The sequence below is a fragment of the Kogia breviceps genome, chromosome 16, assembly GCF_026419965.1.
Source record: "Kogia breviceps isolate mKogBre1 chromosome 16, mKogBre1 haplotype 1, whole genome shotgun sequence".
Classification (NCBI taxonomy): domain Eukaryota; kingdom Metazoa; phylum Chordata; class Mammalia; order Artiodactyla; family Physeteridae; genus Kogia; species Kogia breviceps.
The window spans coordinates 78,010,814-78,022,033 of record NC_081325.1 but is presented as its reverse complement, the minus strand read 5'-3'; the positions used below and the strand labels follow the sequence as shown (position 1 = coordinate 78,022,033).

Below are 11,220 nucleotides of genomic sequence, written 5' to 3'. Positions count from 1 at the left end.
AGAGAGAGAGAGAGAGAGAGAGAGAGAAAAGAAAAAAGAGGGAGACTTTATTATCTTGTTAGAAAGAAGCAATTGACGTCGTTCTTGAAATTTCTGCAATCACCTTAAGGAATGAGTGAAGCAAAATTATCAAAGTGACTCCAGAGAATTACACGTGTCAATTGTCAGGTGAGCGTGTTACTTAACGCCGTCGTCCAGCACAGCCTGAGCGCGGTCCTCACTAACCGGCTAGCATCGGCTCGTGTTTGGAAGTGCAGTCTATGCTCATTCCAGGACAAAAAAAAAAAAGAAAAAACGATGTCAAGAAAATGAGGGGTTGATGAAATCAACATATCTCCATCTGGCCTAAAAGTCTGTTCTTTTCAAAAATATTTCATCTTTATGCTGTGACTAATGTCAAAACGTATTTGCTACAGTATAACTTTTAAATGCAATATTTAATGCCGTCAGATTACTTGAAGACAAAGTTTTACAGAAAACTTTAAAATCCAGAAAAAAAACTGCAATGTACCAATAAACACCTAGAAAAAATATAATTAAAAAAGTTAAAGCCTCAAACAACCTCAGATCTCATTAGGAATAATAAACACCGCATTTTGCGTTCACATCGGTTAACAACTTGAATCCCAGTGTCACGGCGGGGCATGTGGGGCGGTCGGTTCTGTGTGTGTGAAAATCCAACAAAATTATTTTGTCCCTTTCCAAGGAGACATATAGCAGAGGGAGGGGCTGAGGACAGACGGAGGGGCCCCGGTTGCAGTACATTTTGGTTTAGAGAGTGCGTTTCCTTGAGCCAAATTCAGAAAATTCCACTCGCAATCTTGTTAACTGCCCGGGAGTCGGGGACCCCCGCGCCCCCTCCGTGGTCTCTGTCATCCATCCTTGGCCTGTTCCCGCCAATGGGGTCTTCTCTCCTCCCTCCTCTGCCCCAAACTGCACTCAGGTCCCGGGCCAGCTGCAAGAGGCAAAGCCCCGAAACCAGGGATCGCAGCGGTCGGCAGCTAAAAACTACGCACCCAACGGCCGGACTACGAAACTAAATTTTTTTAGGGGGGGGCAATTATTTCTCGTTCCGTAATAACACCGTAAACGCTACAAAATAATCTACCGATTTTAACTTCCCCCCGTTCCTCTGAATGCAGCTCCATGCAAACCGTACCCTCTCCCCTGGTGTTCCCTCAGTTTTAGTTCATGCTGATAATTTTTCTTTCTCTAGTCAGATTTACCGATTGTGTTTTGAGCTCATAAAACATGAATCTAAATTTAGCACGTTTCAAGTTTAGTGGGAAAAACCGGACTTTTCTCTCTCAAATTTATTGACTCAAAGCTCGATGCATTTTTAGGGTGGAGGTTCCTTTACCGTTTTGAGAAGAAAGGCTTTTCAGGAAACTATGTACATAATCTGAATCCTCCTCCCCACACCGCAACGCCTCCAATAAAAACTTCACAACGCGTTTACATGAAATAATACAAAACAGAAACCCGGAAATGCTCAGATACAGAAAGTTTTACAAAACCCAGAATAACGCTGCCGTCTGAAAGCGGTGCGGGTGGGGAATCTCTTGGTATAAATTAACCAACCAACCCCCCCCCAAGGCGGTAACGACCCCCACAAGCGTGTGTTTGGCTCTGGCTCACTACACCGATAACAAACGAGAACAGCTCCCCGCGTCGCCGGCACCCGACGCCGTCAGGAGGCGATGCGGGCGGAGGGCGGGCGCGCGGCCGGGATAGAAAAACGCTGGCGTCGCCTCCCGCTTGGTTTGGTCTCTGTGTCCCCTCGAGCAAAGAAAACGCTTTCTGCCTCCGCGGGTGATAAATACTGTACAAAAAGTCTCAAGAAAACACCGAGGTTCAGTCTCAAACGCACGACGGTCCCGCCTAGCGGTCCCCAGGAGCTCCCGGTTAGGGGGGCCGGGCGTCCCCTGGTGCTCGGCGCCAGAGTTTGCCTGTTTGCGAGAACGTGGAAACGTCTGTACGAAAGCCAAGCGGCTCGTCGCCGGCCGCAGGGCCCCCCGCGTCCCTAGATGTGCGTCAGGGGCACCGTGCCGTTGACGCCCGCGCCCGCGCCCTGGTAGTGCTGCGGCAGCGAGTGCAGCCGGCTCTGCGCCGCGGCTGCGGCCGCCGCCGCCGCCGGATCGCCGCCCTCGCCGGCCGGCAAGTACATGCTGATCATCTCGCGCAGGTCCCCCGGGCACGGCGCCCGCGAGTGCGCCGGGGCCGGAGGGCTGCCGCTCGGCTCCGACTTGACGAGCGAGCCGAGCGCGCCCAGGGCGCCCGACGACGCGGCCGCCGCCGCCGCCGCCGCCGCCACGGCCGAGTTCTGGTGCGCGCCGCCCGCGGCGGCGGCCGCGGCGGCCGCGGCGCCGTAGGGGAGGCCGCCGTAGCCCGAGGGCGAGGCGCTCATGTAGCCCTGCGAGTTGGAGATGGGGCTGTACTGCAGCGCGCCCATGTCGTAGCGGTGCATGGGCTGCGGGTTGTGCGGGTGCGCGTGCGGGTGGTGCGGGTGCGGGTGAGCCGGGTGCGCGTGCGCCGGGTGCGCGTGCGGGTGCGCGCCGCCCGCGCCCGGATGTTGCCCGTAGGCCAGCTGCGCCTCCTGCATCATGGCCGCGGCGGCCGCCGCCGCCGCCACCGAGCCGGGGTAGGCGCCGTTGGCCCAGCCGTTGACGTGCGCGTAGCCGCCGGCCGCCGCGCCGCCCGGGCTCTCGAGGCGCTGGCCCACGGCCGCCGCGCCCACGCCCACGCCCACACCCACGGCCACGGCCGCGCCGCCGCCGCCCGCGCCTGCCGCCAGCAGCCCGCCGGCCAGCGAGTACTTGTCCTTCTTGAGCAGCGTCTTGGTCTTGCGGCGCGGCCGGTACTTGTAGTCCGGGTGCTCCTTCATGTGCAGCGCGCGCAGCCGCTTGGCCTCGTCGATGAAAGGCCGCTTCTCGGCTTCGGACATGACCTTCCACTCGGCGCCCAGGCGCTTGCTGATCTCCGAGTTGTGCATCTTGGGGTTCTCCTGGGCCATCTTGCGCCGCTGCCCGCGGGACCACACCATGAAGGCGTTCATGGGCCGCTTCACCCGGTCCTGGTTGGCCTTGGCTCCCGCGCCGCCGCCGCCGCCGCCCGCCCCGGCCGGGCCCGACACGTTCGTGGGGGCCTGGGCGCCGCCGGGCGAGTGCAGGTCGGTCTCCATCATCATGCTGTACATCGGGGCGGCTCGCGGGTTCACCGGCACCGCCAGGAGGGGGCCTGGGGCATAGACGGCCGGGGGGCGGGGGCACGGAGAGGGGCTCGGACGCAACGAGGCGTGGGTCGCGGGGAGAGGTCCTGGCAGAAAGAAGAATGGGGAGGGGTGGAGGCGACAGCAACAAAAAAGAGGCAAAGGCACACGCACTTGGCGCCGGTCCGGCTCACAGGTGGAAAGTTTCTCTGCAGCACAAACCACTTGCCGAAGAGGCCGAGGGCCGGATCGCCGTCGCCGCCGCAGCCGGGTCGGGTCGCCCTCGGCGGAGCGCTGCAAACAGGTTCAGTCGCGGCCAAGTTGCAGCTCCACTTTCCGGGACGCGAGCGGTGCGCGGGGCCCGGCCCGGGGCTCGCCGCCGCCGCCGCCGCCTCGCCCGCCCGCCGCCGCCGCCGCCTCGCCCGCCCGCCGCCGGAGCCTCCTTCCTCCTGCGCTCGGTCCTCGGCGGCCTCCAACTCCGGGGCTGCAACTTCTAGCAGCGCGGCGCGCCGCGTGCGCTGGGCATGTGCCGGTCCCAGGTGCCCGTGGGGAGCGAGGCGTGGGGGAGGGGGGCGGGGGGGCGCTCACGGTGCCGCCGGGGAGGGGGGCCGGGAGCAGCTGAGGGAGGGCAGGCGCGCAGAGAGGGCCAGAAAGCAGGGCGGCCGAGCCCGGGATGGGCTGCCCGCTGCCTGCCCGGTGCCGTGCGCTCGGAGCGGAGGCGCACGCGGGGCCGGCGGCGCGCGGGGCCCAGCAGCCATACGCCCGGCCCGGGCTGCCATTAAATGAGCGCGCCGCGGCCAATGGGAGCCGGCGGCGGCGGTGATTTGCATGGCGCGCTGGCGAGTGACGTGGGGAGGGAGTAGAGGCGCCGGGCGCGGGCGGCGGAGCGGGGAGGAGGGGGAGGAAGGAGGGGAAGCGGGGGCAGGAAGGAGGGGGGAGGAGGCCCCGGAGGGGGGGGGGGGTCACAGCCACGCTGCTTCCTGAGCGCGCGCGGCGGCGGCGAACCCCGAGCTCACCCTCCTTGCCTCTCCCCGCCCGCGCGCTCCGAACGATGAACGATCGGGTTTAAAAGCGAAGACGAAGAAAGAATCCTGCGGGGCGGGGGGTGGTGGGGGGTGGCGGGGGAATGCAGCCCGGAGCCTTGTTTAAAAGAGCGCAAAGGAGACCCGGCTCCTCCTCTGCTCCTCTGCCAGCCAACTCTGCGCCTGCTGGGAAGGGGAAAGTTGGAGGCCGAGGCGGCATCCTCGCCCTCAGCACGGCCCGAGGGCTGGAAAGCAAGGGCGCGCCCTTGGGAGCAGGGGAGACCGTCCTAGGTACACAACTGGAAAGCCGCCCTCTCCCCGCACCCCGCGGGCTCTCCTGCGAGGCCTGGGCAGCTCAGCCCCCCGCCCTCCCACGGATGCATGCTTCACCGCCGCTGTGCTGAAGTTCTCCAGTGCCCTCTCTCGTAGGCCAGGCCTCCGCGGTCCAGGCCACGATAATCCCGTAACGGGGAAGCATTTGTGTCGGGCTTGGCTCCACAGCTGCTTTTAGCCGTAGCCCTGAACTCTTATTTTGGAGGCGGGGGGGTCTTTTAATGAGCCTAGGGGTCGTAATCACGTGCTCTTCTCAATTTGGCTTCTTCCTCCTAAAAAGGAATTTCTGGGAAGGTTGAAAACAACAAGATCTATCTGGAATCTAGTTACTCAACGACAGTTGAAAAAGTTTGTTGAAATCGCAAAAGAATGATCTAGCCCACGCTCTCTTGGAGCGAATCTTCCAGAAGCCGTTTTGCCTAAGAACTGCGAGAACTCCGTGAACGGAGTGGGGCCCACCTGAACCCGAATCGGAAAAGTGAGGCCTGGGGACCGAGCGACAGATGCCGTTTTTCCTGCATTATGCAAACGAGAGGCCTGTTTCCTGGAACGATTATAAGGCATAGACCTGCGGTTATAATTCTTCAACCTTGAAGGGTTCTCAATACCGGGAAGTACAAGAGATTTCCAAGCCCATTCTCAAACACCATTGAGCTCACACGCTGCCGGTACAATCCCAATGGTATGAAAGCGGCCCAGAGACTTGCAGAAAATCCCTGACAGTCCAAGCATCCCTCCAGAGTCCTCATGGAGTAACGGGGGCGTCTCTGTGCGCCCGCCGCGGAGGGAGGTGTTTAGGAGATTCCTGGTGGGTAAAGTGGAGCCTAACCACAGCGGCCCGAGTGACCATACTGTAATAGAAATAAACATACAATGATGACGATCATCATTACAAGAGGGGTAATAATGATGTTTAAGTATGTTGGTCAGTGAATACATGACGCCTCTTCCCTCCCCCCCCCAATTAAAAAAATGCTGCCGTTGTGAATTTCCTGACCCTATTGCTTGTCCAAGGTACAGGAATAATGCTTTCTTTCCTCTCAATTACTATGATTATTACTGTAGGCTTTTTTTTTTTTTAATTGCAGGGTTGCTACAGTATGCAGTGCAAGAGCAAATTGGTCTCTGCAGATTAAACTGCTTTCATTTCAGGCCATTCAGCATTTAATAGTGAACTCATCAAATAATATATAATTATATTAGAAAGGAAACGTCATTTCATATTTATTTTTCACTAAATATCTAGGTTATAAACTTGGTTTTCAACTGCCTTCTTATTTCACCAGTCGAGTTTGTTAAACCTTTTGATTTGTTTCACGCACTACCTCCAAATATCAGTTACATTGTGAATGAACAAAAAAAAAGAACAAGAATGCTGTTTACGATGCTACAGATCTGTTTCTCCTTTGATAATTTAAGGAGGCAATGGGTGTGCCGTGTGATCCAGTGTGTTGTGGAAAGTCAGCAAGACTGAAATAAAGGAAACGGTTTACAAATTATAAACTATATTATACACTTAGCAATTGAAAGATTTCTTTCCTCTGCTTTTCAATTTAGATTTTAAAATAAATAGCCTAAGCCCCCCTGAAAATGCTTTGTGTGAACCAGGCTCGGTACATTCTTTTCCATATCAATGGAGCAATTTATTTTATAAACACCCTGCTCTCCAGTGCACACTGCAGGAAGGCTTTATGCTTTGGGGAGCTTGGATAGCTGACTTTGAAATGGTCTGGTTTCTTTCTACCATAGTCCTGAAAATTGTTTCCAAATACAAAGTTACGCTTGTTTCGCAGAGCATCTAAACGGGGTAAATGGTGTAGCCTCGTGTGAGGTCGTGCTAGTGCTAGCGTTCGGGGCGCTCTCCATAAGCCCTTTTTAGTGACGAGGTGTTCCCTGCGCCCTAGCGGGTGCACGCACTATGCGTGTCCAAGTGCATCAGTATTAAACCCGAGCTGCAGGTGTAACTTGTTGCCAAGCGATAGATGATTGGCAGCCGCCGCCTGTGCCAGTCAGGCAGTGGCAGGGCGCTGCTTGCCAGACCTCTCAGTGCCTTCCATCCCGACACGGCGATTGTGGAGCATGATGTTAACTCCTGCTGGCGATGGCTTCTGGTAGCCTCAGTGTCTTGCTCCTTGTGACTCACCCCGCCCCCCCCCCCACTCCCCAGCCACTCTTTAGAAAAAAGAGAAAACGGTTCAAAACGGTTTGAAAAACACCTCCTCTCCCCGATTCTATGTTTCTCCCTCCTGCCCCCCACCAGGTTGGCAGGGACCTTCTTTACGCTGAGCACTTCTCCAAGGCCAGGCGCTGGAGAATCCGAAGGCAGACTACACTAGGTCCAAGTAACATCAAAGCCCAGACCCCCAGCAAAGGATTCGTTCACTGTTGAGTGACCACATTTGCTCTCTTGGCAGCTCAGAAACTTCATTGTGCCTCTTTGTTCAAAGCGCCAAAGAGAAGATCAACTTAGAAATGTGCATAAGTAAAGATGCTTTCTGTTCTTTTATTTAACTTGTAGGCGTGATCCTCAAAGAAAATTCGGATCCAAGCCATCATGAGAGGAAATTATATACACACACCTTGCATATGTATGCATACATGTGTACCCACAGAATATATGCATGTGTATATACATATGCATACACACAGAATATATACACGTCTATATCCATGTGTATACACAGAGAATATATGCATGTGTATGAACACATATATGCACACAGAATATATATGCACATGTTTACATACGTGTGTGTACACAGAATATATGTACATATGCATACATATAAATATAGGTATACACACAGGACATGTACATATATGCATACGTATACATACTGGTGCACACGATATATGCACACCTGTATATACCATGTATACCACAGAATATACGCACACAGATACATACAGGTGTGTACACAAAGAATACACGCATACATGTTTATGTGCTGTATTTAGGCAACTATACAAGAGCCCTCGACTTTCAAAGAACTTGAGTTCTGGACCTTAAGTCTAACCCCAGTCGCTTATATACTGCCTGTATGGAGTGACTGAAACTTTTCTGGCGTTCGCTTTTTCCCCTCCCCTCGGCTGCGCTCAGGAGAATTCTGGGAAGCACAGAGGGTTACTGTGGACAGCACCCGCGGCCCTAGCAATCTGTACATGAAAGCTAGCTTTCAGGCACACAGAGGTGACCTTTTGTACCAGGACCCATCTCAAGCTCCAAGAAGCAGGGAGATCGACAGATTAGGGGTTCCAGAGGACAATCAAAGGTCACTCTGGGGAAGCGAAGAAGACCAATACTGTCCTGTCTTCCGAGGCCCTGGCGCAGACGGCCTGTCTTGACGACACCCTCCGGGGTATGTGCCCAGACCTCCGCCTGCGGCCCTCCCGTAGTTCAGCCCCAGCGGCTTCCCGAGGCCCCTGAGGACGGAGGCCACGTGTAGGCGCTTCCGTAGACCGCCCAGGGCGTAGCCCAAAGGACTGAAACCAGAGTTCCGAGAGGCAAACCACGACGGAGCCGCCAGTTCCTAGGCAGGACTTTGGGGAAAGAAAGGAGCGATCTGAGGAGAGCGAGGACGAGAAGGCGAAAAGAACGCGCGGGAAAGAAAAGGAAAGAAGAGAAAGTCAGTTCAGTGGGAAGAGGCGTCCGAGGTCATCCTGGCCAACAGGAGGCGCAGACGGAGAAGAGGCGGAGACGCGCGCGTGGGTGGGTGGGTGGGGGGACCGCGGCGCCGGGCGGCGTGCTGGCCGGAGGGGACCTCGCGGGGATGCGGTGGGGGGCGGGGAACCGGCCCCGGCGCGCGCCCCGACCCCGCGCGCCTCTGCCTGGACCCGGCCGCCGCGCGGGCCGCGATCGCCGTCTGCTGGCCGCCGCCGCCCTCGCCGTCCGGGCGGAGCTCCGGGGCCTCGGGCCGGCGCTCTCCAGCCACACGCCGGGTTCCGGGGGTCGGCGAGCGCGCGTTCGGGGGTTTGCGCGCCGCAGCGCGCGGGCGACGGGCTGGGGGTCGTGAAGGCGCTCGTCCCTCCCGGTCCCCGGACGCTCTCGGTACCGCGTCTGCCCCCTGACACGGCGACCTTGACCCCACTGTTGCCAAGGCCAAGGAACCAAAGTAACCGAAAAGTTTCTTTTGTTGGTTCGTTTTTGTGTTAAAGGGGAAAACACAGTCGTGAGAAAGGGGGAAAGAGGAAGGAGAAGGGAAGGAGAATCGCTGCCGATACGGAGCTTCGAGCGACTTCGGTCATCTCTACAGAGCAGGAGGTCTTTGTAGCTGCTCGGAGCGTGCAAGGCCCCCTTCCTCTCCTTCAACTGGACGCGTGGGGTTTGGAGGGCTGTTCCAGGACCGTCTGCAGAAAAAGGAAATAAAGCCCATCCCCTCGAAGCCAAGCAAGACTGCGTCTCCAGCGATCGGCGTGGAGATCCGTAAATTCACAGAGAAGATCGAACAAGCCTGCGTGAGCGCGCGCGCGCGTTGTTTGTTCCTCTAGCGCTCTGGGTGAAAGCGTTTGGAGAATCTCTGGGAGCTTTCGAGTAGGGGCTCACCCTGTGAGCAGTACTCACACATATAATTCAAATTTCACAGCTGACCTGCTCTGAAAACCTCAATCAGCTTCTAATTGAAGGGAAAACAAAATATTGCTTCCCTACAGCAGAGCTAACGATTTAATCATTATATCAGACATTATAGCTTTTAATTAGGCTAATGCTGATACTGTATGGAAAGAGATAATTCAACACAGTTCTTGATGAATTCTGTAATTGGGTTAACGGCGGAGCAGTTGGGGGAGAGCCGTCAATATTCAAGCCGCGTGTGTAGCCACCAGGTTTATGAATGAACGAGAGACGACAAGGGGAGGAAAACACTGGGGCCCGAGGGGAGCCCTCGCCGGGCCCTGGAGCTGGACGCGGGGTGAGCCCGTGGGCAGCAGGCGCCTGTGGGCGCCGCAGGCCGCCCGCATTCTCCGTCCCCGCCGATTACGCAGGGCTGGGCGGGAAAGTGGTTCGAGTGGGAACCGCGGCTAGTGCGCAGTGGCCTGGCCCGGTTGGCCCTGGCGAGGCCGCTGCCCGGTCCTGGGCAGAGGAGGATGGGCGCAAGCCGGGCCGCGTCCCTTCCTGGACCACCGCTGAAAGGCCCAGGAAGGAGGCGGGGGGGGGGGGAAGCCGTTAGACGCGCCCGCAGGAAGCGAACTGGGCGAGGGGACGCGGCCGACCCCCGCCCCACCCCGCCTGGCCGGTCCGAGCCTGGGCTCAACGCGGTTTCAGGGTCACCCGGGAATCCCGCCCGGCGGCCCGGCTGTCCAGCCTCTCCTCCCCGGGGCGCGGGTCGGGCGGGAGCCGGGGCAGAGCCGCCCTGCTGCCTCCCAGGTTTCCAGGACTCGCAAAAGTTGCGCTCAAGGCGAGGAATCCGCGGCGCTGAGACGACGATGCCAGAGCAGACGGTTTTCGGAGCCTTGGATTTTAGGGAGGAAATGCCGGAACCTCTAAAATGTGCACGGGCTTTTCAGAAAGCCACCTGAGCCGCGCCTTCTGTGCTTTGAACGCAAACGGTCTCAGAGTGCGATTTTTATGTACTTTTTACATTTCTGCAACACCCCACTCTAATTTCTTCTTACTCCTTGGCTTAACTACACCAGTGCAATCTTCTCCTTCAAGAGAAATACTGTGCTTCCTCCTTGTCTTACTTTGTCAGTAATTACCACAGAATTAAATCGGTCACTGCTAAAGTTTCATTTACACAACCTCTGGTAATTAACAGTTTGAATACACCTTTTTACGTTGTACAAAAGTTGTAATTTTCTAACGCGTGTAGTTTTTTATTGGCAAAGAACGCTTGTGTTCAATGATAATAAGAACACAAAGCTCCCCATCTGAGCAGGAGGTGTGCTTGGTTTCTTCCAAAGCTCCTGTGAAGACTCAGCAAAGATCGAACTTTGCCAATGGGAGGACCTTCCTAACTGTTCAAATTGAAATCTGCAGAAATAAAGGCCTGTGAACACAGTACATCTGATTAAGCTAACTTCTGAAGCCAACATCCTTGGCAGAAAGCGATCCCGCCTCTGCAGTTAAACAGACAAGCCTGTCAGGCCCCATCCAAGCGGTGGGGGGGGGGGGGGGAGGGTTTGACCCTGGAGGCTGCCATAAGGTTCATTCTGAAAAGATCAGAAACAGTGCCTCAGGGCCATGCAGTGCCCCAGTCAAGTCCAGGCCGGCTGAGGACCATGAGGTGTACGTACGCAGGAAGGAGCCGCGGTTCTGAGTAAACATGGCCCTTTTGCTCATATTCCCTCTCATTAGCCCCCAAATAGAAAAGGCATCACTCACAAGAGGAGACAAGTCATAAGGAATTTCTATATGAAAAGAAATGAAGTGAAATCAGAGATGCTTTTTCGTACAGGCCATCCCTGTTATTGTAAATTAGATTAGCTACACAGGCTTCAATATAAACATGACACGAGGTTCACATGAGTGAAAAGACCATCCACTCCAATCTCTCCTTTCATCGAAGCATCTCACATAAATTACATCTTGTCCTTTAATACACTTTTCAATGAGATTAAAACATCACTTGTGACACAATTTCAAGCCCTTTCAGTTGCTTACTTCAGAAAACAGCAAACAGAGAAGCGGGTCAGTCAAAGTCTTCAGGCAGTGGGGTT

The 11,220-nt window shown here is 56.0% G+C and overlaps 1 protein-coding gene across 2 annotated transcripts; it reads right to left on the bottom strand.

The window, feature by feature from the left end:
- Positions 1-2,023: 2,023 nt before the first annotated feature.
- SOX1 (SRY-box transcription factor 1) lies at positions 2,024-3,574 on the bottom strand. 2 transcript variants are annotated; one of them, XM_059041572.1, is made up of 2 exons: positions 2,402-3,112; positions 2,024-2,323 (listed from the first exon to the last, which is right to left on the bottom strand). In XM_059041572.1, exons 1-2 carry the CDS (start codon positions 3,053-3,055, stop codon positions 2,024-2,026), a joined length of 954 nt encoding a protein of 317 aa, XP_058897555.1. In that variant the 5' UTR covers positions 3,056-3,112. The 2 variants fall into 2 exon arrangements, with proteins under 2 accessions (XP_058897555.1, XP_058897554.1); XM_059041571.2 differs by having other exon boundaries at positions 2,024-3,574.
- Between the last annotated feature and the right edge of the window lie 7,646 nt (positions 3,575-11,220).

Bases quoted from the DNA above. Each gene is read 5' to 3' on its own strand.
- SOX1 (XM_059041571.2), bottom strand. From the start codon at position 3,196: ATGTACAGCATGATGATGGAGACCGACCTGCACTCGCCCGGCGGCGCC.